General features: G+C 46.8%; 1 protein-coding gene across 1 annotated transcript in view; it reads right to left on the bottom strand.

Annotated features, from left to right (window-relative positions):
• The window catches only part of LOC147012521 (dynein axonemal heavy chain 17-like), a 138,142-nt gene that overhangs the window by 95,206 nt on the left and 15,630 nt on the right, over positions 1-27,306 (bottom strand). Inside the window, 10 exon segments of the mRNA XM_085855736.1 lie at positions 4,714-4,830; positions 5,104-5,271; positions 6,092-6,178; positions 6,626-6,778; positions 8,526-8,651; positions 9,490-9,575; positions 14,335-14,434; positions 14,744-14,930; positions 18,124-18,311; positions 19,378-19,482. Coding sequence (XP_085711862.1) covers positions 4,714-4,830; positions 5,104-5,271; positions 6,092-6,178; positions 6,626-6,778; positions 8,526-8,651; positions 9,490-9,575; positions 14,335-14,434; positions 14,744-14,930; positions 18,124-18,311; positions 19,378-19,482 — 1,317 coding nt within the window.

Below are 27,306 nucleotides of genomic sequence, written 5' to 3'. Positions count from 1 at the left end.
CCGTGCAGAAAATGTTGGTTGTGCAGGAACACGAACTCCCCCAACTGAACCCAGAGCCCGAAATAGGTGCGGCGGCGGCCGCGGTGTATGACACCTCCCCTCCCCCTCTCCACCAAAAAACCCCCGATCCTTGCCGAAACGGCTCACCCAAGCACACCCGACATGGCCCAGCTATGCGCCATGCTGGCGGCAATAACAGCGAGGATGGATACAAACACAAATGAAATGAAAAACGAAATAAAAGGCATGAACGAAAAAATGGATGCGAATACACAACAAATGAACGAAATGGAAACAAACATGAAGGAAGGAATGAAAGAGCTGCGGGGTGAGACGCGGAACATGGGCCGAAGCCTGCAGGCAGGCATGAAGGCAGTAACCGGGGAGCTTAAAATGGCGACTCCACGTGTGGGAGCGAATGAGCTGGGAGGGAGTGCAACGGCTGTCGGGCTCGCGGTGGAGGCGGGTAAGGAAAAAATAATTCGGGGGACGTGTTGGGCGAGGGTCGTGACGGAAAAAGTGACGGTAACCGAGAGTGAAAAACTAATTGGGGTGACGGAGACGTGCACGAGGGAGATAACAAGGGAAGAGACTGAAATAATAGTTGAGACAAGGGAGGTAAAGGGTGAAGAGGTGACTGAGTTGGCAGAGACACGGGAGATGGGAACGATAGAGGGAAGACTACACGATGAAGACGGGGTAAGTGACGCACACACACACACACACGGAGGTAGTGGAGGATAATGGGGGTGAGCTCGCGGACTGGGTAGAGACCCGGTGCGAGCAGTTGGATGGCCTCCTCCAGGAACGAGGGGAGGGAGTATGCCCCCTTGAAGCGAGTCACGACCAGGTGGGTTTGGTCGTGTCGAGCGAGTTCGGGGGGAGGAGTGCTGTGGATAGGTGCACGGAGAGCTTGGGGGGTATAGAGGCCCCGGAGACCCTTGTGGGGACACGAATCCCCAGTGTGGTTGTCCCTGTGTGTGTGGTGCAAGGTGTGAGTGCGTCCCCGTGTGTGGATGAAACCGCCAGTATGGATGAGACACCGCGGGCGAGTTCCCCCGCGTGTGTGAGTGAGACACCGCGGGCGAGTGCCCCCGCGTGTGTGAGTGAGACACCGCGTGTGTGAGTGAGGCACGATGTGTGAGTGAGACACCGCGGGCGAGTTCCCCCGCGTGTGCGAGTGGTATGGTTTGTGTGAGGAAAATGGCACGAGTGAGTGAAAGGCCGCGAGTGAGTGGAGCCACGTGTGCAAGGGTAATGGCATGCGTGAGTGAGCGGCCGAGTGTAAGAGAGACAGCGTGTGCAAGGTCGCTGTGTGTAAGGGAGATGTCGGTCGGCATGTGTGAACATGCAGCCGCGTCTCCCGGTGTGAGTTTAATGGTGAGGTGTGTTAGCGTCGTAACACGCGTGAGTGCGTGTGTTGAATGGCGACGACGACGGCGACATGTGAGGGACAAAAGCCGAGTAGCGGCTGTAGTTGTTTCGGGGACCGTGCCGGGTTCACCCAGCAGCGAGCACGAGGTCCATGCTGTGCAACGCACGAGGCCCCCACGTGCTCGCTTGCGAGAGTGAAGTCCCGGTCCGGAAACGCACGCGGTGGATTTGCCGATCCCGCGGACGGACAAAGTTTAGGCAGGATTTCGGATTTGGACCGGACGGGTTCTCTGTCAGGTCAGGTTCGATTTGTGACCTGCTACAGGTACCATGTAAACCTGTACTAACCTGTTCCATGGTCGGGTTGTCGGCGACTAAACCGTCTCCCCCACCAGGTTTTCTGGTGAGGAGGGTGTTTGGATATGGACACCCAGCAGGATTAAAAACAAAACCTGTCAAAGGGCGGAGGAGCTCCTTGTGAGCCAACGGCCATCCATATCTAGTGCCCAACTGTGTCTACGGACGTCCTCCTGCAGTTGGGTCACTTCTTATTAGGAGGTTGGTGGCAGGATTTGCACTCCGGCCACCGTAAAACCCTTCATTCCGCAAAAAAAAATCTGAAAACCCACTCCGTGGGAGTACCTCCTGTGCAGCTTCCCTTCGCAGGGCAGCTCACCGGATGACGGGATTGGGGCAAAGCCTTCGGGACCCCCAATCTTTGATAGGAGGGAAACCACGGGGTAACATCCCTGGGTCAGATTGCGGGAGAGTGTGTCGGAGTGGTCCTGAGGTGTCGTCCACCAGACGGCGGTCTCCTTGGGTTAACCTGAGGCGGTCCCTTCGGGTGGGTGCCTGGAATGTCCTATCCCTAAGAGAGGATGATCACCTGTCTCTGTTGTCATCTGAGCTCAAGCGTTTGGACATCGGGATTGCAGCTCTCTCTGAGGTTCGGAGACCGGATTGCGGCGAGATAATGGTGGGTGGTTACACCTACTATTGGTCTGGTCGCTCTGATGGTTACCATATCCAAGGAGTTGCTGCAGCTGTGTCCAATAAGCTGACCCCAATGATAATTGAGGTAACACCGGTCAATGAGCGTATTATGAGATTAAGGATTCGTCACTCCTTAGGTGTCATTTCCCTGGTCTCTGTTTATGCTCCGACTGAGGCGAGTGATCTCACCGTGAAGGATGCATTCTACGCCACACTCGAGTCTGTGGTTGATCAGTGCCCCAGACGAGATACACTTCTAGTCTTGGGGGATTTCAATGCATCGACTGGAACTGATAGGGACGGTTATGAGGTGTGTGTTGGTCCCCATGGGTCAGGAACTATGAACCAGAATGGCACTAAGTTCCTTGACTTTGCAAGAAGTCATGGACTTAGGGTGGCTGGTTCATGGTTTCAGCGCCCGCAAGCTCATCGCTGGACTTGGTATTCCAACGCTGGCGGTGTGGCAAAGGAGATTGACCATGTCCTCATTGACGGTCGTTGGAGGATGATCCAGAACTGCAGGGTCTACCGGAGTGCTCAGTTCCTCAATACTGACCACAGGCTTGTTGTAGCAACTCTAAAGCTGCACCTTAAATCCTGGAGAATGGTACCATCCCAGCCGAGGCTGGATGTTGCCAAGCTCAGGGATGAGAGAGGAGCTGAGGAGTTTGTGAACAGGCTGAGTGGACACTTGGGGGGTCCTGAAGAGTTGTGGAGCGCCTTCAAGACCACCGTCCTTGATGTTGCCGGTGGATGCCTTGGAGCTCACCGCAGGGCAAAGAAGAATTTTGTCTCTCAAGGGACACTGGATACCATTGACCAGAGTCGCAGGGCCAGGCTGAATGGCAGAGCTGAGCTGTTCAGGGAGCGCCACCGCCATTTTGAGGCTCATCACCAGACGGGTAGGCTCGACGCGGTCTCGGCCCCAGGCCCGTCTGCCCCCTTGTCGGTGAGGGTGGTCCCTTTTTCTTTTGCTTTGAGTATATGTGTTGTCGGCGCCGTCTGTGAAGTAAAACTGTATAAGTGTTGCCGTGTGCTCGGTAGTCGGGAGTAGATCTGCATTGTTACATTTGCTTTTTGTGCAGAATTGTTGTGCTTCTTCTACTTTTACATTTGCTTTTGGTGTATAATTGTATATGTGTGCTTTCCGTTTGCCGCGGAATAAATGTGCTTTATGTTGAACTGTTTTTCCCGTTTCGCTTCGTCTTTTCTTTTATTGAATCTCCATCTTACTTTACGTAAAGGGTTGGTCGTGGGCTAAATACGCCCAATAATTAATCGAACCGTCGAGGTTGACCATAACACCGCTCGGTTATCCCGATAGTACGGAACGGGTCGCTTAAAGTGGCCCGTGTCCGAAGTCGACCTGCGGCGAGGTGCGATCGCCCGGTCTACCCTCCGTGTGGGTACTTAGGTCGGTCGAATTTGGCGAGCAACCCTATCCCACGTGGGGGGCCGATTGGCACGATCGTGGTGAGGCCGAAAGGCCCACCCGTGACTAGTTCCCGGCGTTAGTCCGAGAGGGTCACGACGGGATTGTCCGTCCGGTGGGCGACGTGCCGCGATTCGAGTTACGTGGCCGCTCGCACGCTGGCAGGCGCGAATCCGCAACAATATGAAGCTTCAGTCCTCTATCTCATGTGAAAGGTTGACTTTGTGGGTTAGCGGTCATCACTGTCCTTGCGGCAACTGCATCTTTCACGACTTGGTGTTTAAAAAAAACAAAGAAAAAAACGAAATGCTGCGTTTCTTGATTTGAGCTTCGACCCAATAATGATCAAGGGAATAAAGCACTTTGCAAGGTGTCCTGAATCATAATCTTGCCAAAGCCTATTTAATGCGACAGAGATGGAAGCTCATGAAAACGAGAACGGCACGCGGTATACCTCTGCCAGGCTGAACAGTTTACGTTTTGGATCCAACTGAGAGTTTGGATCTGGATTCGGACCTGAACCAAAATCGAATTGGCTTGTTCTTGCCATGTAACCAACTCATCCACCTCGTTTTGTCATAACCCTTCCACAACTTTTTGAGATATGATGCTATATATCATTTTGGTCCCATCTTTCATTGGTGAAGAATCACTTTAAAAATTCTAGTCGCCGGATTCGGATCTTTACCAAAATCGAATCAATTCGTACTTGTCACACATCCAACCTGTCCACCAAATTTCGTCCGAATGCGAAAACAACCTTTTGCCATATCCTGCGCACAGACAAACAAACAGATAGACAGACGTGAAAACATCACGGACGTCCACCTTTGGTGGCGAAGCTCACGAACCTGCCTTGTGCAAGCCACAACCCCATGAATGAAAAATAAATGAAACTATTTTACTCATTTCACCTGCAGAGTCGAGTGAAGAGAAGAGCAATCATCGAAGGCTTGGCAAATGATTGTGACAAGATGCTGATCGAAGTCAGAAATCTTATCCAGGAAATTCTCATTATCAACCTCAAACTGCTGCTCGGACACATTGTTCAATCAGAAAAAAAACAGTTAATGATTTTATCTTGATAATAATGTCACGGAAACGTTATGTGGATAAAATAATCTGAATGGCTTGGAAATTTGTAATAAATAAATGTTTCACAATTTTACGTAATTCAGCTTAAATTTTATGAAAAGTTATCTTGAAAAGGCAAAAGTATGATATAAAATGTATTGTTATCAAATGCATAGTGCAACATCAAGCAAACGCAATTAATTAATTTGGAGTATGCATTGAAGTATAACCTCGTTGTCGATGTCTGTTGGGTCATATTTCGTTTCTGCCAGGATCTTGATGGCTTTTAAAAAATCTTTGTACACGTCGTTGAGCTGCACACTCAGTGTCGGAGCTTTACGTCCGGATAATTCAATCTTCTCCAGCAGCAGAAACTCTTGGCTTGTTGTTAACACATGCTGAAGATGCAAGTGAACAGGAAATGGATTTAAGCTTTTTACAAAACACAAGTGACGCATTTACAGTTGCACTCAATTCGTCTTAAAATGACAATGGGGAACTCTTCTCAAATGCACTTTTGAAGAAGGATTCATTCCGCATTTTTGTATTTTTTTGAAGCAACTTGTTTAACAATGTAAAAGGGGGTTGCTGAGACCAGTCAGTGTCAGTGTGCGTGTGTGAGTCCGCACACCGATCTTGTTTAAAATAGCGCCCCCGAGTGGCCGACTTTAACAGAACACCCCAGTGTGGGAAAGGGGTTGTTGAAACCAGTCGGTGTCGGTGTGCGTCTGTGAGTCCGCACGCTGATCTTCCTCAAAACAGCCCCCCCCCCCCCCAAGTCAATTGTTTAATTAATACCAAGTGGGGTTTCTCGGCCTGTCATTCTTCCGAGGTCGACAAAATGAGTGCCAGCATGCTGGAATGCTGTGTCGGAGTGGCGACCCGTCCAGTATTGCACCCACTAGCCAAGGAGACTGTTTAAGCGGCACCAAGGCTCTGCACAGAGTATGGTCCCAATCTCCTCTCCTCCTGTAAGGTATCAAAAAGTGAAAAATTTGAAAGAGGGTGTGGGTTTCCCAGATATCTCAGATGGCAGATCACTGGTGTGGTTCACCAGAGGACCTGGGTTTGATTCCCAGTGTGGGTGTGTAATTTTTCCACAAATACATATATAAGATAACGCATGACAAGAGCTTTGATCCTGAGGTCAAAGCTTTAGTATTTAGAATGGAATACAGAGTCTGTCGCAGAGGACAATGAGGGGCATATTAATTTTACCTTGATTGAGGAAAGGCGCTGAATGAAGCCGTCAAGTCGAGAAAATATGAAATGTGGAGGGAAATCCCAAGGAGACGTCTTCTGGCACTAAACGTGGCAAACAATGGAGACAAGGTGAGACAGACTGAATGGAAAGTGCAGGTTACCCGACTGCAGGAAATTCCTTTAAACACGACTCAACATGACGATCCATTTCAGACGTTTTGTACATTATTGTACCAGCTTTGATTTAAATGCCTTCAGCTGTTCTCAAGGATCATATTTTTAACCTGGCATGACCTCTGACCTCTTGACCCTACAATCACAGCAGTTCATCGTTACATCATTATACATATTTGCACCAAGTTTGACTTCGATCTCCTTGAGCCATTCTTAAGTTATGGCAGAAACGAAGATCTATCATGGATGGACGGACGGATGGCACGAAAAGATATAATGGCTCGTGTGACTTCGTCAGCGGACGCTGAACAACTGAATGAAAGCATTTAAAAATGAAAACAGATTTTTAAGAATCAGTAATTTTCAACTGGATACCTGAAAGTCGGTTTGGATTTTGACCTGGTGTTTCTTGTAGGTGTTCTTCAATAAAAACAGTGCATCAATCGCCAAAGCGACGCGGTGGACCGTCTCCTGCGGATCGTTCTGCAGCGACGGCAACAGCTCTTTGGGAGCAAGGAATGTTTTCGTCTGCAATTGGGACATGTTTGCCATGGGTGAAACTGCAGATAAGTTCCATTCTCTCAAAAAGCAAAGGCAGACATGTTCTGGTCGTTACAACACCAAGGACCCTTGTCGTTGTGGTGAACAGCAGCAGAGGTTATTCTCCCTTGGGCTGAAGAGCTATTGTGAAGAAGTGTCGAACAAAACAATGCAAGACGTTGGAATACACACTTCAAAATTTAATCTGTATGATAACAAACCATATATATATATATATATATATATATATATATATATATATATATATATATATATATATATATATATATATATATATATATACATATACATATATATATATATATATATATATATATATATATATATATATATATATATATATATATATATATATATACATACACATATATGTGTGTATGTATGTATCAGATTGGGGCGGTTGGGATTTCACATTTTTAAAGAAGAAGAAGAAGAAGGCACTTCCCACAAAAGTAAAAAAAACCCATCAGAGATGGGGAATCCCCCGCCATTGAATGAAAAAGGTCATACATATTCCAGATAATGAGGCGAATTGGAAACAAGACATCATTTGGTCATCATTTCGAAAAAGTTCCCCAGGGGTGAGGAACGTAGTAACCAAAAATAATTGAAATAAGATAAGCGGTTTTCCATTTATTACAAAAAACATTTTTTTCAAGATCGCCGCCCCAGTCGGCCATCTTGGATCCGGCCACGCCCAAAATCAATCGGTTTCTTCCTTTTCAGGTGGTACATGTGTGACCCAAATTTCAAATCAATATGGCGAACAGTTTATGAGTTATCACACTCACAGCTATAAATGTTGAGGCCCGGACGGACGGACAGACGGACAGCCGGACGACCTGGGTGACAACAATATCCCCCTTCCGCCACGCGGCAGGGGATAAAAAAACGAGATTGACTCCGCGAATTTGAGAAAAAAAAAACAAAGCGAGAGCCGACCTGGTCTCAGGCAACGTTTTGCCAGCTTCGCAGCCGGCTTCATCAGGCACGATAGTCTATCGTGCAGCAGGGGTCAGTGAACCACTTGCACTGTGGCACATGTACAGGTGAAAATCGTAAGCCGTCCCCCCGCGCCCCCCTTTTCACTCCTCGCAGTGGCCATGTACCCACGACCTGACCCTGGATACTTCCAACACGTGTGTAAAATTTTGTGGAGCTTGGGCCAGCCCTGTTTTCTTCCATGCTTTTCAGACGTACGCACGTACACATAATCACCTGACTTCATACCGTTGGATAAACAACGCTGAACAAAATGGTGGACATCATATCCAGATACAATATCTTGCAACATTACAGTGACGCTGCTACTCAATCTGGCTGAACATTTAACAGAATTTCGTTGCGGGTAAACGTTAAACTCGACTAACTTGGCGATTACATCAGAAAATATCAATAAATCAATACATATGGTTCCTTTGCAAGGAACTTCAACATAGGCCCATCAAGCCTGCGCAGTGGTCATCAATCTGTGGTGGTTTGTGCACACTCTGTCCTTTTTGAAAACTGAGAGTTAAGGATGAAGTGTGCATCATTTTTCAAATCTATGGGAATGACTCGGTCAGGTATCGAACCACCGACCTCCCCACTCGGTGACATGCGAACCATGACACCACCGAGCCTGGTTTCAGGTACACGGGTGAAAAAAAGATCACGCATGATCAACGATGTACAAGTCGTAAGTTAATTCAGAATGCATGTCGGTGAAGTTCACCAGGTCGATAAACTGGTTGCAGATCTCTCGAAGCAGGATGATTATTCTCCGCGGCTTGTTGTAGTGAGCGCTGTTCGACCAGATTAGAGGAACGGTGTGCAGGAGAGCTGGTATCACCAAGTGCAACTGGAATCACAATCCGACAACAACAATCATGTCACACAAAGGGTCAACACAATTGCTTTGGTTGATGCAATCCCAAGTGCTGACAAAGAGGAAGTTCCCAATGAGTGCAAACATATTTTGAAGCCAAACATTTTTGTGCAGGCATTGAGAAGGAAGATCTGTGGACTGCTCACTTACTTACCCACACGCAAGGCCTTTTCATCAGAGATGTGTTACTCTCTCGGACATAAAAAAAAACAACCGAAGGATATTGTAAGACATATGCAACTGGCACCGACCTTGATCAAACCAATTATAATTTCATTCAGGGACTCGAGCCCCAAGCAAGATGTCCGTTTACAGCGGTATTGCTTATAATATCAGGAAAGACGCCCAATGATGGTGTCTTGTAGTGTTGAAATGCACACAGACCAAGCTTGGTGATGGCTTAATGGTTAAGGTGGCTGGCTTAGAGATCTTAAGGTCCTGAGTTTAAGGCTCTGTCGTGCCATAAACAACACAAGGTGGGTCGACTCAGTCTGTCAACCTTCCGAGGTCGGCAAAATGAGTACCGACTCTGGGAAGAAGAAGCCATTCGAGTATTTTGTGTCCAGGATTGGGTCCCCCTAGACAATGACACTGCCCTGACCGTGTCGGACACGGATAATGTGAGCTGGAAACGGCCTGGTGCCCAATCAGCACACGTCAATTGAACGTGGGCAATGTTAAAACTCTCAAAACCGAAAAAGAAACATCGAGAACATTTGGCAGAATTTACAGCAGGGACACAATGTCCCATAAGGCTACTTAAGGTGTAAATACGAAAGCTTGTCGGCAATCAGTGTTCACTCATACACACCCGAGTATAATGTGTTTCCTCCAGTTCGTCGAGCCGTCTGCAAAACGACTTGAGATACAAGCAAATGTCCGTTGCTTCCTGCAGTGCTGTGCACGGGAATCACACATTAGAGAGGGTGCAGAGTTCTTGTACTAAACAAGTGTCAATGTACAAACACAATCCATTTTTACATGCAGGGCTGGAGGCGAATGGAAGGGCAGAACAGGAAGCGATTGATCAATGACGCAAAAGGATTTGCATCGTGGGACAACAGAAGACATGCGCAACAGCGCTCTCGGTGGAGGGAATGAGAGAGACCACCAGGTGATGGTGGGTGTGCAGCGGACATAACTTAGCAATGGAATGTATGAAAAACCGAGCTCTTGGTCTTGAAGCAGAAGACGTCGCTTTCAGCATCCTCGCGCAGCCCCAGGGCATAATCAATTAGAAGCCTGTCCAGGTGCAGGTCGCGCATAGGATTGGCTTTTTCCGTCACAGGTATCGCCTGCAGAACCTCTCGTCGATTATACTGAGAAACTTGGTCAGTTGTGAACTCCCTTCTCTCAACAAGTCCATCAACTTAAGGGCCAATATAGCACCTTCATTGCTCCCATCCAAAGGCAAAACCTGGTAACTCATTTTTTGATCAAAACTGAGCTAATACTAATTTTGGAGTTACGAGGTTATAGGCTTCATGTTCGTGTACAAGTTATTGTAATTTATTCCCTACGTAAGCTTGTACGCTCATGGCAGGACCTAGCAACTCCTACAGAATTCGGTAAATACCACAAAAAAACCTAGTATCTCAATGGACCAATCTGATGCCACGCTTTAGTCACATGACATCGAAATGGCAGCGCTCTCACATCTGTAAAGGAATAATCAAATCTTCTCGAATGGATACGGCTTTAATATATATAAAAGCAGTTTTTCTTTGTTTTCTCAAAATCAATTAGAAGTGAGTTACTAGGTTCTGCCTTTGGACGGGAGATTGAATGTCTTGATTGATTTCAGGAGGTCATCGACATAGAAGTTGCAGTGCACAACTTCTTTGATCTCCTTGCCATACATGTCTGCATTGTCATCATCAGTTTATCCAAGGGCCATGTTGGAGTGGCAGGGGGAAGTTCCTCTGGAGGATTGCTTCCGCCTCCGCTCCACCACAAAAATCTCAGGGCATCACAATCATCAGGGAACATTTGTACCTGGTGACACATCACCTCAACGTCTGCGATAAGGGTGACCTCATCTTCTCTGAAACGTATGAAGACTCCAATCAAATTATTGGTCAGGTCCAGGCCTGTGATAAGTTGGTCATTTGGAGAAGTTCCATTATATTTTTCAGCTGCATCGAAGAAGGACTACATGGACCCGGCTTGTTTGGATTAAGAACTGGGTGGCGTGGCAGGTACCAGGCCTTGCTGCTGTTCAGCTCCACCATTTCCCAGTAAGCTTACGAGCATATCCCTTGATTATGTAGTCCTTGATAATGGAACTGCACTTGTGGTTTAGCTCTGGGTCCTTCTCCAATCTGCATTTGAGGTGACGAAGCCGGATCTTGGCCATCGGGCGGTTTAAGGGAAGGTCAGGGTTACTTTCTTTCCACAGCAGTCCAATTTGGTAGTATCAGTCAACCTTTGCAATTGTGTCTTCGATCATCTTCATGGCGTGTTTGTCCTTAATGGACATCAGGCCGTGGCAAGGATTCTTTATACCAAAGAACATGAACTTCTCAAGGCTGGTGGAAATGCTGTACTCGTGTCGTTGCATGCAGTTCTGTGCTCCACCTGGAACACAGGCATCATCCCAACTGACTGGAAGTTGGGCCTTGTTGTCCCTCTCTGGAAAGGGAAGGGTGATCTCCAAGACTGCAACAACTACCGAGGGGTGACACTGCTCTCAGTGCCGGGCAAGGTCTTTGGTCAGATAATTCTTGATAGGGTTCACCACCATCTGCCTGAGCACCCGCGTCCAGAGCAGTCAGGCTTTACACCAAAGAGGTCAACGATTGACCGCATCCTTACTCTGCAGGTCTTCACCGAACTCAGACGAGAGTTTCGGCAGGGGCTGCTTGCAGCTTATGTTTATCTCTGCAAAGCGTTTGATTCAGTGAATCGGGATGCCCTCTGGAGGATTCTTGGTATCCATGGGGTGCTACCAAAACTGATCGATCTGATGTCTGAACTCTACTCTGATACTGAGAGTGCTGTGAGGTGTGGTGGTACCAACTCTGACTTATTTTCAGTTACTGGAGTTCGTCAGGGGTGTGTACTGACCCCACACTTTTCAGCACTTGTTTGGACTGGATTCTCGGGAGGATGTCAGAGACATTAAACTGCGGTGCATTGTTTGGGAATGTCAAGATCTCTGATTTTGATTTTGCAGATGATACAGTCATCTTTGCAGAGACTCCAGATGTCCTTTTGGGGGCCCTCGAGGTGTTGAATGAGGTGTCGGAGCCGCTGGGATTACGGGTTTCTTGGGTCAAAACAAAGATCCAGGCTTTCAATGACATCTTGAATGCTGCTGTCCTGTCTGTGTCTGTTTGTGGTGAGGATGTTGAGGTCGTGGAGAGATTCACTTACCTTGGCAGTGATATTCATGTCTCTGCTGGCTGTGAGTCAGAGGTCAATGGACGTCTGGGTCGGGCCTGGGGAGTCATGGATTCACTGGATCATGGGGTGTGGTACTGTCGGTACCTGTGCGGGAGGATAAAGTCCAAGTCTTCAGGTCCTTGGTGCTTATAGTCTTCCTCTATGGATGTGAGACCAGGGATCTGAGACGGAGACTTAATTCCTTTGGTACCAGATCTTTTTGGAGAATCCTTGGCTATCGTTGGTCAGACTTTGTGTCCAATGAGCAGTTGCTGAGAGAAGCTCAAATTAGATTTGTTACTTGCATAGTCTGTGAGCGTCAGCTGCGGCTGTATGGACACGTGGCTCATTTTCCTGACGCTGATCCTGCTTACCAGATTCTCCCAGCGAGGGAGTCTCGTGAGTGGAGTCGGCCAATGGGCCGACCACGTGCTTCGTGGTTGCAGCAGGTTGATCGGCATCTCAAGGAGATGGGGATGGGCCAGGCATCTGCCTGCGGGATGGCCAGACTGAGGCCCCTGGAGTACTGGCGGAAAGTGGACGCAGTGAGGCTTTGCTCCACGCATGCTCCCACACCTGACCTACCTGACCTCACTGAAGAATTCCATAATTCTTCCCCCAGCTCGTTAAGGGTGTTGTCATCCATCGTTGTGTGAATGTGGTGAAAATTGTGATGTTGTCGCTTTGGTTCATCCTACATACAGCCAAGAGGAGAAAATCCTTGGCAGGACCGGCTATTGGATCATGTGGCCCACCACATTGAACCTCCAGCGGGATAAAAGCTTCAGGAACATTGGGGCTGAATATCAGAGAAATCTTCTTTCAGTCAACCTCAGGCCTTGCAGGTGGGGCCAGAACCTCTTGTTCCTGATCACAATATTATAGCTGGTATAATAAGGGAATTCACAAATCCTTCCCTGACCTCACATGGTATAACTCCAAGTGACGCGGTTCTTCATCAATGAGCGGCATTAGAGCAATACTGATCTTTTCTCCTTGATTTCATCAGATTTAATCAATGTAGAGGGAAAGAACCAGGCAATCTGGCTTCCCTCTCAAATTTATCTGCTTGACTAAGAAGGAGTCTACAAGCATAAACTCAGATCATGAGTTTAGCATCACGGACATGGTGGTGGTATTCCCATTTTGAGCAACCACTCGTGGTATAACTTGAATAAGTGCTGTTCCTGAATCTCCAATGGCAGCAGTACCACAATAAGTATCAAGGCCATTTGCTTTTGACTTCCGGGTAAGGCGTTCTGTGGCCCTGTTGGTGGCTCTGGCCTGGAATTACAGGCTGTGCAAGAGCGTGTGATGAGAAGCACCACATCTGAGTATCTTACATCTGAAAGAGCTGGAGCATGCTCCAGGGATGTGCTTCAAGTAACACCAAACTGGATGGCAGGTGTGTCCTTCAAACAATTCTGGCACAGGGCTTTAATGCGTAGAAATTCAATTTTTTTTCAAAGGGTTTTAGCCTTGAATACATCACACATGTGCAGAGGGTGACTCTGGGAACAGCTATGACAGGCTTGAGGCTTCCCTCTGTTTTCACGGGGACACCGTCTTCAGTAATCTGCAATGGTGGCTTGGTCGTCACTTATCGCCATCGTTGTCGGCCTTGTTGAATCAGTCTTGAATTACAGCCTTCTTTGCTTCACTCAACTAGTCAGGCTTGTCTCCATGAATTTGCTCTTGACAGGTTGATTCGCTATGGCCGCCCACTTGTCACAAACTTGAACATCTCCACCACGTTTCCTTGTCCACAGTTCTCCATCTCGATCAACAGTCCACAGTTCTTAACGTCATCGGTGTCGCAGTGGTTTGATCAGTGAACCATCTCAGGGAGACATTAGGTATAGCCGGTCCGTTGATTAAATTGCTGACTTAGGAGTTCACGACCACACACGGTTGACCAAATCTCTCCTCTCTCTAATCTGTAAGGCTTCCTGTACTCCACTGACTTGAGCCTCAAGGCCAGCAACATTGTCCTTTGCCTCACCACCAAGGAATTGGAGCAAGTGTGTCATCTTGTCTCCATCATCTAGGTCTTCCCGCTACATTATGTGGTGCTGAAATCGTCGTCGAAAGAGAGGGAACAGGTCTGGGACTCCGGTTGTACTGGGGGTAAATCTTGGTTGGAGGCCAGTAAATGGATGTGGCGACTACAACCGGTACCCTCATGTGCAGACGCAGTTCAACATCTTTTTCAAACATCTTTTTGAATGCTCCACACATATGATCAACGAGAAGTCCAAAAATCATTTCTCACCAAACTCAGTGTCCTTGTATATGCCATCCAATACGGACCAGTACACACTCTGGTGGGATTTCAGAATTTCTGCCATTTGAAGCACCTCTGGAGAACACAGCTAGAAAAAAGAGGTGAAATAAACGGTTCGACAAGCATAAGGTGATGAATCAAAAATCAAAGAAGCAACAACGCGAGAATATTCTCAAAGATCCGACGTATCATCTCATTTTACCTCGTCCTTAAATATTCATATTGAACATGTTTGAAATATGAACAGCAAGCGATTGGAACAACTTAGTTTGGTTGATGTGCAATGATCGCAACTTCGAAAGGTTTATGAGTTTTCCGAAAGTGTTTAAGCATATTATTAAATGTCGCTTACTCCAGGTCAAACGCATACAAGGCAAAGAAAGCGCAAACATTTGACCTGTTCGTGGATGGAATTGACCCGATGAAGACGCGTGTTCCAGAAGTCAATCTCGACACAGGGCTTGGGATTAAGCCCTTCCAAGAGTGGTTGTTCCGAGTCGCTCCCCAACACGTCATGAATTTCATGGACCCAGTCGATAACCGTCGATTCAAATGCTTGCAGGTGCGCAGAATCTGACAAATCACTGCAACGCAAGCACATCCATCGTCAATACGTTTGGGATGCTGAACACGGAAGGCTTTCTCATGGAAATCCATGATATATACACTTTGAAGGGTAATTGCTTACCAAAGAGCATCATGCGAAAAGCTCAAGTCTCTACATTTACATAAGAATGCATGTAAATCAAGAGGAGTTATTTAATTTTTATTGCTCATCATGTCGTTTCTCACAAGAAATCATTTCAGTTTTGTTCTCCGACTGCCTTGTGTATATCTGTATGTCCCATTGCAATCTGTTTCCATACGACACATTCAAAGTATGCAATCTCTATCCGTGTCATTTAGCTCTTCCATCGAGCTCAATAACTGTATGAACGGAGAGAGTTCATCGAACACGATACCCCACGCAGTGTTCAGGTATGTACAGGAGGGCCTTGCCGTTCACGAAGGTTACATTCTTGGAAATAACCGTGAACGTCAAATCCACAAACATGGAGGAGAATCGGGAAAACAGGGTTGAGGACTTCAGCTTGAAAATTTGTCCAAACAGTATCCTCAATTCACATGTTTGTGCTCTTTATTTCAATTCATAAAAGAATTAAGAAGATAAACTAAAGGATTATAAGCCCAGGTTTCTGAAAGCAGTCAGCATGTTGTTGACAAGTTCTGCGTAGTTTCTGGCCTTATTGTTGCCAAGAAAGTTCTTCACTACCAAAACAAATGTCTTCCACGCTTCCAGTTCCACTTCGTTCATTGAGTTTTTGAACTCTGGATCTCTGATGAGCTGACGGATCTGAGAACCATCAAAGATGCCAGCTTTCAACTTCTCCATGGTCAATCCTGGAAAAGCCTGGCACAAGTAAGTGAAGCAGTCACCATCTTTGTCCAGAGCCTTGGTGAACTGCTTGATTAAGCCGAGCTTGATGTGCAGCGGTGGGAAGAGTATTCTGTCTCTGTCCACCAGAGGGTCGTTGATGATGTTCCTTTCTTTGCATGGCACCAATTCCTCCCGCACAGGCCAGTCCTTCTTCGTGTAATGCTGAGCACGGTCCCTACTATCCCACATGCACAGAAAACATGGGTACTTGGTGAAGCCAGACTGTTGTCCCAACAAAAAGTTCACCATCTTCAGGTCAACACAAATAAACCACTTATGCTGATCATAACCAATTTTCTCCAGCACGTACTTCACCGCTTCATACTTCTCCTTCAGTGTAGTCGAGTGAGCGATGGGTACAGAGGCAAACTGGTTGCCGTTGTGTAGCAGAACACATTTCAGTGATCGCTTGCTGCTGTCAATGAACAGTCTCCAATCTTTGGGTTCGTACTGTGGCACTCCAAGCTTGAGCAGAAGCACATGTCATAAATTGGCGCATGTAGGTATTGTACATTCTTCAGAGTTCGTTATTTCAAGAAATACAACTTTTTTGTATCACATTATTACAAAATCTGCCCCATTAACTTTAGTTTTGATCCACGAACTTTATGCTTTGCCTCACCAATTTTTGGAAGATTTTGAGGTTTTATGACTTCAAACTGATCCCTTTTCGACATAATCACCCAGAACTATCGTACCTGAATACTTCTTGTCATTAAAATAATTATTTCCAATCAAAACAATTATTTGACATGACATTTTACCCCCACCAACTTCTTCTAAAATGCTCCACACATGCGTACATGTGAACAAAAATGTAAAAAACGACATGTGGCCATATCTCAAAAACTTGACCTGATTGAACAGAACTAATGTGAGTTTTGGATTCAGCGCATCAGATTCGTCCTAAATCAGCTTAAAAAATGCAGACAACAAATTTGTTGTTGACCAGTGTTATTATTTCATGTGCAGCCTGTGGCTGCTGGTTGCATCACTGCTGGGTGTGGATGTTGCACCGATGCAGTACCCCGTTTCTCGTAAGCCAGTGCCCATTTTGCCGACCACGGAGGGATGACAGGCTGAGTTAACCCACCTGATGTTGTTTAACGCCATGACAGGGGCTCAAATTCAAGACCCTGAGATCTTAAGCCAGCTACCTGAACCGTTGAGCCAACACCAGGGTTATTTTCCTGCATCAAGAACATAACATGAAGTATATTTTATTGAGTTATTAAGATCATGTAAATTGCCTTTAATAATAAAGATGATAAAATTAATCCAATAATTCGATGGTGATGTTGATGGTGACGATAAAGAAAAGTTGATGGAGATGATGATGTCATGGACTTTGAGGGGGTTATCCCTTTGAACCCGAGTGGCCGGTCAACCAGCTGCTATTGAAACCTCCATATCCCCAGGCGGCCAGTCGACCGTCCGCCACATGTTGTTTTTTTTATTTTTTGTAAATACATGGTCGAGACAGTCTGTGATTCAAAATATCATTTATTTGTAATTACACGGCGAGAAAAGAATTTTCACATTTACAAAACCGAAATCATACAAATGTCAATTTTTCAATGATTTTTCTCCAGGGAGCCGAGGGTGGGGGAGCCGAAAGTCTAAGGAGCTCAGGGTTCAAAAGGTTAATAAAACAATGATTTTAAAGATCGATAAAAGAAAATCCACAAGTTTAGCGCTCCTGAAGCAGTCTTACACACCAACCACCTTTACAGACTGTAATAAGACGACGTTGAGTCGCAATTTAGGAGATGAAGGCTTTATTGATCACCATCGAACACGGCGTCAATCAGAAATCGTACATATCCATATCGGTCGTTTCTTATTCACCCCGACACACACGCCATGCCCTCGAATGCGATGTATCGATATATCGCATGGTTATCGGAAGCATTATGAAGGTGATTTGTGTTACACAGTCTTCAAGTTAAGTACATAATTTAATTTAAATAAAAGTTTAAAGAAGTTTAAGGGTAAATAAATGAATAAATTCCGGATTTTACCACCATTTTCCCCAGTGTCTGTTACACCAATCTGTCAAACACATCACATTCGTTCTTTGTGCCTGTTTTAATTTACGTCCTTGATGACGTCCTGAAAAACAGTAAGTTTCCTGTTTGGAATGATTTAAAATTTTGTTTAACTTGCCAGGCCGACAGAGTAAAAAAATCTCACTCCTCTCTGTGCATGCGTCATCTTCCTCGATCATAAACTTGGAGGACGGACGGAGGGACGGATGGACGTGAGCAAATTGCTGAACCCCGCTTTTCACTTCGTGTGCCCAGGTAAAAAAAAAAAAAAAAAACTTCAAGCTTACTCACGTTTCCTTCAAAAGGTCGTCTGTTTTCACACTTGTAATAGGCAAAGTGAGCAAGGTTTTCCCCTGGATCAGGCCGTTCACCACTGCAACGTCCCTCTTTAGGCGCTGTGCATGCTTCACTATATCGTCTGATGAGACTTCAGGCCAGTCTTTGTGGTTTTCTTTGTTGCTCAAAAGGTCAAACAGAATCTGCACAATCCAAGATGGGATGTGAATGAGGCTAATTCTCACAAGGCATCAGTTTGTGGAACAGCTGAGTTCGAACAATGTGAGCAGTCATATTCAAAGACCGATGGAGGGCCTCAATGTAATATTTAAAACTGACAAATGACACCTGTCGCTTCGCTGACGAGAATACTGAGAGGAAGGGGAGGTGGAAAGAAAGGGGGGAGGGGAGTGAGGAGCGGTGGGGGAAGGGAAGGCAGCAAGAGGTGAGAGCATGGCCGTGAGAGAAGAGGCACGGGAAGGCGAGATAGTGGTGCTCACGAGGGACAAGACAGCAGGAGGACCAGCAAAAAAATGGAGGTGCATAATATGGCACAAGGCCGAGCACTGCAACACATCGGCTTCAGATCCAGATTGTTGCAGGTTTGAGTGAATTGGCGGGTGTCACTGCATTGTGGCTCCCATCAACACGCGGATAAGTTGCATAAAGAAGAGGTGGGCGGGGGAAGGGAATGACAATGTGGAGCAGAAAGAGGAAGTAAGCATGGAGGAGAAATTAAAAGAGAGAGTGGAAGGTAAAGAAAGCATGTCAGGCACAAAACCCAAAACAGCAGGATGGCCACAGGTGATGGGTGGCTTCACCAAAGTATGCAATCAATTGAAATCAGACTGACTGAGTGAAACCTTTAAATTGGTGAAAGTTATCAGCAAAGTAAGTGCTGTGCATGTTTACTCAAGGAAAAGAAAATCAGCAACAGGAAGTGAAAAGCATGGAAGGCATCTACTTGTCACTGCAGGTGGTCAAGTTGCGAGTTGCAGAGGATATCTGGACAAGAGATCACGTTAAAAGAGTGCAGGGCACCGTCGGTCTACCAATCCCCATTGTGTTCTTTTTCATTTGCTTGCAAGACAGGGCAGTCTTGGTGTTATTTATTTATCATCTGATAACAGCCTCCACTCACTGACCGGCATGTTTCAATGTTTGTCTGCGGTTGATTATAATCATCAGAGCGAGCCGAGAGGAGTACCACCGGTGACGTACCTCACCTCGTTCACCATTTCAAAGGGGAAAACAATTTATTTAAATCACCTCTTCCAGGAAAATGCCAAACTCTTCCACGGGGGACTCCATGAGCTCGCCAAATAAAACTCCTCGTTCATCATTCTTCTCGAAATACACACTTTTACCTTTAACCTGCGAACACACAACACAGCACAAGCAACGTCAGACAAACTCATTCCGATAGGTACATTTAATTGAAAACATTGTTCGTCGTCTTCAAAAGTTTTTCCATCATTAAACAAGACATAATTCGAGATCGCGACGTCGACCGACATGCGTAACCCACATGTAGTCTTTGCTTCCTCGACTTTGACCTCAAACCTCAAGAACATTTGACTTCAACATCTAATCTGCACATATCATGGTACATGTACTTCATTTCGTTCAAATCCCCAACAGCCAATGGTATCACCTCAACAGGAGTTTAAACGTGACCTCTGACCCTTGAACTTTCAGGAAAAAATAATCCATCATGGACGGACACACTGACGGAGGTTCATAGATACTTATACAGAGTTTGAATGGAATAACTTCAGCCGGTATCAAGCGTCACATTTCTACCTGACGTGACCTCTGACCTTTGATGCCAAAATTGAATTAGTTCATCTTATGCATCATGACACACACTTATACCAAGCATGGTCAAAATCCCATCACCGGTTCACAAGTTTGGGCTTCAATGGAATTTTTACCCAACGGGTCCTTTGACCTTTGACCTCTTGACCCAATAATCTACTCAGTTCATCTTTACATCATTATACATACTTGAACCAAGCTTGACTTGGATCCCCTCCAGCCGTTCTGAAGTTATCGCAGAAACGAGAACCCATCACGGACGGACGGAAGGAAACCTGAAAGCACATCATGCCTGCCGGTGGCGACGTGGTCAGCGGAGGCTTAAAAACAACATTTTGGGGGAAATAAGGCATCAAAGTTCATCAGGTCCACGTCACTGTCTTCTTATAACTTCATTACGTGCTTGATGTCCCCAAACGAGGAGGACTACTGCTTAGTGCCATCTAGTCAACGAAGTCACCAGACATTTCTCAAGGCTTCAAAGATAGCATGCCTACGGACAGGAGATTAAAGAGGTGAAACTGGAGGAGGTGGGAACCATGTACACTGAGGTCGCTGCGACCACTTCTACTTCACGTGTGAACAACATGGTGCACCCGTTTCAGGCCTTGACGAGGAAACATGGTGTGATATTCGAGCCGGGACAAACTACCATACTTGAAGTGGATGTCAGTGCAATGGCTGATGTTGTTGGCTCATTCACCCATGGTGGTGGAAGGCGGTGTTGTCGAAGGGTTGCTTGTCCAAATCGAGCCACTTTCGAGCCTTGGTACATGGACCATCCTCTCCAACATACCTCCTTTTATTGCCGATCATGTCGTTGTGCCATTCATGGAACCACTGGGGATGGATGCCAAGATCACTCGTTGGGCCTGTGCCTCCAGGACGCCATGAACTTGTCCTCCGTCATTTCTTGTCCTTTGATGAGACTGACTTGTAGGGATCCTTTGTCATTCCGTTTGAAGGCAGGAATTATAACGTTTTTTTTTAATATGACGACTGTACCTTGTTGTTGTGTTTGTAAGGCAAAGGATCACTTGAGAGCAGACCGTCCCACCATCTTAATCTTAAAATAAGAGCTGCTCTTCGGGGCCCTGAGCAGCCAAAGGTGGATGGAAGTGTCAATCAAGGTATCTGGGAAGGAGTACCTGCTCCTCGGGGCCCAGAAAAGTCTGAAGAAAATGAAATGATTGTTTGAGTAGTTTCTGTGCCGTTTCCCAGTCCTGGCTAATTGACTCTGAAGGACCAATGGCAGATGGCAAAGTTAGGGTGAGGGAAAAGAGCGCGGAAGAGAAAATCAGAACCAGTGGACGAGGAGGCTGTTGACCTGGTTGATACTTTTGAAGACACAACTGATGAGGATTACCACGACTCTACAACGGCTTCAATTATTCCTTACACTCTTGTGGGGTCAACTGGGGAAACCTTTTGGCTAAAGCCTTCCATGAACTGGCTGGCTAAGCTTGACGTTCGACTGAAGGTGGAAGGAATTTGTAATTTGTCCAGGACACCGTTGATAACTCGCCTATTCTTCGTTAAGGCCCAGTCACACCTTGACGTTTTAGCCAGCTTATGCCGATTTTTGGAAAATTTGTCTAAAACACTGGTGCACGTCGAATACGTCATGGGTAAGTTTTGATAACATTGAGAGCATGCTGAAAAAACACTGCCATAAGTAGTTGTACGCTGGCTTTAAACGTTGTACTTTTCGGTTGTCCTCAAATTTTCCATGCTTGAAATTTTAAGACTTATGCCAGCGTATAACTCACACGTTCCGCATAACGCTGGCCATAAGTTGTAGGCACGTCACGCGATCGTTGACACACGTCGACACACGTCGAAGTAATGTTTAGCATACCCGAAACTTATTTCTAACCTATGAGTTACGTGTTGTACTCACGTTACGCGATCGGTAACACACATCGACACACGTTACTTGTAAGGTGCTCATAAGTCGAAACACATCAAGGTAATGGTTAGCGTCAGTGTTCCAGACTCCCTGGTTTTTTGGGGGGGTTTTTTTCTCCCTTCCTTCGGTATGATGGTGATTTTGATACTTCGATTTCTAGTGCGGTTATAATATAATATAATTAATAGGCTGCCCCACAACGATTTAAATCATAACCGCACTGTACACTGAACACCGTCATACCGAAGAAAAAAAACCGGGAGTCTGGAACACTGACGCTAACCATTACCTTGACGTGTTTCGACTTATGAGCACCTTTCAAGTAACGTGAGTCGATGTGTGTCAACGATCGCACATCGTGCGTTCAACTTATTACCATCGCATGCGGAGCGTGTGTCATACGGCAAGTACGTCGTAAAATTTTCAACATGTTTAAAATTACAAGACGTACTCCATTTAATACGACGTATGCTCGCGTACTTTAGCGTTCTATTCACGCATACCAAACTTACCCATACCGTATTCGACGTGCGCCAGCGTTTTAGACGCATTTTTCAGAGGTCGGCATACGCTGGCAAGATGGCCAAGGTGTGACTGCGATGTTGACACTTCCATTTCTGCGGCGGTTATGATTTGAATCGTTGTGCGGCTTTTCATAACCTACGCCACGTCATCGTTGGCGATGCGTGCAGCGCGCTATGCATAAGTTAGACTATCGTTGGGCATAGGTTGTGAAGGCCGACAACAGGTTCAGCATTCGTTGGTATAAGTTATCTATAACACAACGAAACGTTCTGTGTCCGTTACTAATACGTTATGCATAAGACCAAGTCATTATGAATACGTCCGAATCGTTAAAAAAAAACATCAAAAGTTCATCGTAAGCCAGCGTTTTACATACATTTTAATGCGTTTCCATTGCTGGCTAAAACGTCAAGGTGTGACTGGGCGTTTAACGACACTGTGGGATCCGTAACATCCACCAAACAATGCGAGCAGACAGACCCCAAGCTGAACGTGCATCCAAGGGACGGCGCACTTTGTGATGACACATTATTAGCGCAATAGCCGCTCGCCGCTAAATGACAACGCCCTCGCCAAACATATTATTGCATAGCCATTCTCATACCTAACAGGACCTCCTTCAATTATCAGCACAAAAAGGTGCTTCGTTCCTCGTTTTGGTCGCTTCGGCCCCTCTGAAACAAGCAGTACTCGAAGGACACTCGGTAGGGAACACACCGTCAGGCTGATTAATTTACCTTTTTTATCCCACTGATAGGACAGATCTGGATTCGGTGCTGAACTAAAATTTAATCGGCTTATTCTTGTCACCGAACCAACTCGTGCACTAAGTTTCGTCCCAATCCGTCCCCAACTTTTTCAGATATCCTGCTCCATGTCGTTTTCGGGCCGATCTCTCAACGGTGAAAAATTACGAACTGGCAGACAGGGGTGCAAACATCACCTCCATCCACCTTCGGTGGTGGAGGTTAAAAATGACGGAAGTGATGAAACGGGCAGTGAAAACAAACAGAGGCCACCACCAACCCGTCCTTGTGTTTCTGGATATTTGAGGGAAATTCCAATGATGTTGAGAGATTTGGAGTCCACAGCGTTCAGGGGGTGGGTGCAGTGTGGAGCCACCACCCCGCAGGGGACGGTGGTATTCCCATTGAGCTACGGCAAAAGGTCTTGCAGGCCGTGAGAAGCTCAGATTGACTCAAGACTCGGCACGATGGAGGATGCCGAGTCTGCGGCTGATTTCGGAGGCCACCGTTGACAGGTCTGCCCACAAGAGGTCGTCGGTGATGATGGGGTTCAGAAGTTGAAAAGACTCAAACCTCTTCCAGTGATTAACCCTGGAAACAGACAGGTGGGTTTGTTTGACGATCCATCAGGAGAGACAGATTGAGAATGTTCGATTGTGGTACTTTTTACTGTTTCACAATGCACTACTCTTCTGCTATTTTAACAGACTGCTCTTATTTCGAGCTCTCCTTCATTCCTTGCCTAAAAAATCCAACTATTACAGCGCTTCTTCTCTCCATGCTCTGAATTCGCCTTCATTGCATCCATCAAGAATTGTGTTAAATCGCATCTCTGACCTAAAACTTTTAAAAACCACAGTTTGCCATGGATGCTCGCTTTCCATCAACCATTCTTTTTTCCAACTTCAGTGCCAACTCACCCCCTCACCCTCACTCTCACTCTCAAAGCAACCATCCCACTCTTCCCCCTCCAAGCCTCCCTCTCACCTCTCTCAAAAATTCCCCCCTCACCTTTCTCCCACCTTTCATCCCCCTCACTCTTCCTCCCCTAAGTTGCCCGCCCGCTCATCCAGCAACCTGCCTCCCTCCACTGCCCTCTCACCTCCATCTCTTCACTCCACCTCCTCAAATCCTCAACTGCCTTCTTCCTTGTCTCTTGCTCCCCTCTCCCCCAGCACCACAGAGCCTTTTCTCCCTCCTCATTCGGCCCCCTCCCCTCGCTATTCTGCAATACCCCACACTCCTTCAGCAACCCTCCTTACCTGCCCCCTCATCCCTTGTCCTACCCTCCCCCTCCCCCTCCACCTCCTGCACCCAAAGCCTCCTCCCCTTCCTCTTCATTAAAAGTGTGGACCTCAAATATCCGGGGCCTTCGCTCAAACCTTTCAGATCTTTCCATACAGGTTGCCACTGACAAACCAGACATTATCTGCCTAACAGAAACTTTCCTCTCCCAAGACGTGTCTGACTCCCAAGTATCTCTCCCTGGTTACTCCCTCTTACGGTATGACAGACCTGAGCCTCGTCCTGGTGGAGGTGTTGCTCTCTTCATCAAAGACTCTATTCCTCACTCTCCATGCACTGCTCTCACTCCCCCACACCCCCAGAAATACCTCTGGCTTCGGTTTCCCCTCCACTCCCACCTCATGTTTATATGTGTACTGTACCGTCCACCGAACAGTGATGACTCCATCTACACCTCACTCTCCGAAAACATGGACCATCTTCTATCTTCTCATCCAAACTCTCTCTTCCTCTTATGTGGTGACTTCAATTGTCATCACGCCAGTTGGCTAGGTGTGGGTACCTCTCTCACCTGCCATGGCACCTCAGCAAAAGCTTTCTGCGACTCATTGGGACTGACTCAATCGGTCAACTTCCCGACCCGGATCTCAACCAATGGTACTCCATCTCTTCTGGATCTGATTTTGACAAATTTCCCTGACAAAATCTGCTGCTCTTCCTCCGCTCCAATTGGTTCTTCTGACCACGTCCTTGTCAAAGTGGACATCTCTCTGGCTGTTATCAGAGAACCACCTCACCGCCGTCGAGTCTGGCATTTCACTCAAGCCGACTGGCAGGGTCTCCGAGCAGCCATCAAACTTACAGACTGGTCTCCTATCACTACTTTCTCAAACATCAACTCATCCTGGGAATTCTTTCAAAGAAACTTGCTCTCCCTCATGCACAGATTTATCCCCTCTCGTGTTCAGTTGTCTTACCCTTCCTCCAGCCCTTGGTTTACTGAAGCTGGTGGTGAGGCAGTTGTCCTGAAACAACTTGCCTTTGCCTCATGGAAAGCAAACCCAACTGAGGGCAATCTCAGTTCTTTCCACAAAGCTCGGAACAAGTGTGTATCTACCCTCAGGAGAGCCAGAAAACAACATCTTTCTCATCTCAAGTCTGAACTCTCAAACCTCTCTCCCTCCTCAAAATCCTGGTGGCGTTTAATCAAATCTGTTTCTGGTGTATGTTCCCCCTCCATCCCCTCCCTTACCTCAAATGGCTGCACTGCTGATTCCACACGTGATAATATAAAGCTGAATGTCTAAACTCGGTGTTTGCAGCTAAATCTTGTGTGCTAAACCCATCACTATCTCTACCCACTTTACCCAGTCGCACCCAACTGTCCCTGGACTCTGTATCCTTTTCTCCTGACAAGGTGGAGAGCTTGCTTTCAAACCTCGAGTCAGATACTGCAACCGGTCCAGACGGCATCAGCCCATGTGTCCTCAAAGCCTGCTCTTCTGCTCTTGCTCAACCTCTCTCTGTTCTATTCACCCTCTCATTTGCCCAAGGTCATCTGCCATCTGCTTGGAAATCTGCTAACATCACTGCCCTGCATAAAAAAGGTGCAAAAACAGATCCCTGTAACTACAGACCAATCAGCCTTCTCCCAATCATCAGCAAGGTGATGGAATCCATCATCGCTTCAGACATGAAATCCTTCCTCTTCTCCAATGGCTTGATTTCCAATCATCAATTTGGTTTCAGACCAGGTTACTCTACCCTGGATATGCTGCTTCTGCTCTCCCATCAATGGATGGAGGTCCTCAATGCCAGACAGGAAATCCGAGCCGTATCCCAAGACATATCACGTGCTTTTGACACAATCTGGCACCCTGCCCTACTCACCAAACTCTCTTCCCATGGTATTCAAAGCCATCTCCACTCATGGCTCGCAGACTTCCTCTCCTGTCGCAGTCAACGTGTGGCCCTAAATGGAGTTCTTTCATCCCCTCTTCCTGTGCAGGCTGGAGTTCCTCAAGGTAGCGTTCTGGGCCCTGTTCTTTTTCTGGTTTTCATCAATGATCTCTCAGACTCTCTGGAAAATCCTCCATTTCTCTTTGCCGATGACTCCACCCTCTGCCGTACCATCTGTCATCCCTCAGACCGGCAAGCAGCAGCTTCTTCGCTCACTGCAGATCTGGATAAAATCACAAACTGGTCCAACACGTGGAACATGTCTTTCAATCCAGACAAATCTCACACTCTCACTATGTCTCTTCGAAAGGACCGTTTACAAACCCCCCCCCCCATCCACTTTCTCAACAATCCTCTGGAAGAAGTCTTTTCTTTCAAGCTTCTAGGTCTCACTATCTGCCATGACCTTTCCTGGGAAAGTCACATTTCCAACCTCGCCTCAAAAGCCAGTCGCCGACTGGGAATCCTCCGTCGTGCTAAGTCCTTCCTCGGCCCTCTTGAGCTCCTGACCACTTACAAAGCATTTGTCCGTAGCCTGATGGAGTACTGCTCTCCCCTCTGGGCTGGTGCTCCTGCCTCCCACCTTTCTCGGCTTCACGCTGTCGAAACCAGGGCATTTAAGATCATCGGCATCTCCCGCAATGAAGCTGAGTCTTTGGGCCTCTCACTCAATCACCACAGGTTGGTCGGTGGTCTTTCTGTCTTCTACCGACTCCTCTCCAGCCTTGCCCCCCTGCTCTCTCTGCGATTTGTCCCCACCACATTTCCACAGGGCGCTCAAGGTCCGCCAACAACCCCCTTCTGGTAAAACTACCAAAATCACGAATCACTGCTCATCTTCACTCTTTCATTCCTCTTTTTCCCGCCTTTGGAATAAACTTCCTCACTCTATTCTTTCCCATTCTTCCCTCCAGGCTTTCAAAACAGCTGTTCACCACCACCTCTTATCTTCCCCCATCCAAATCCTCGATCTTTTCTACCCCGATAATCCACCCA

Source organism: Eptatretus burgeri, chromosome 14 (assembly GCF_056783735.1).
Source record: "Eptatretus burgeri isolate ZD-2024b chromosome 14, Ebu_testis_v1, whole genome shotgun sequence".
NCBI classification, from domain to species: domain Eukaryota; kingdom Metazoa; phylum Chordata; class Myxini; order Myxiniformes; family Myxinidae; genus Eptatretus; species Eptatretus burgeri.
This window is presented reverse-complemented; position numbering and strand designations above follow the sequence as displayed.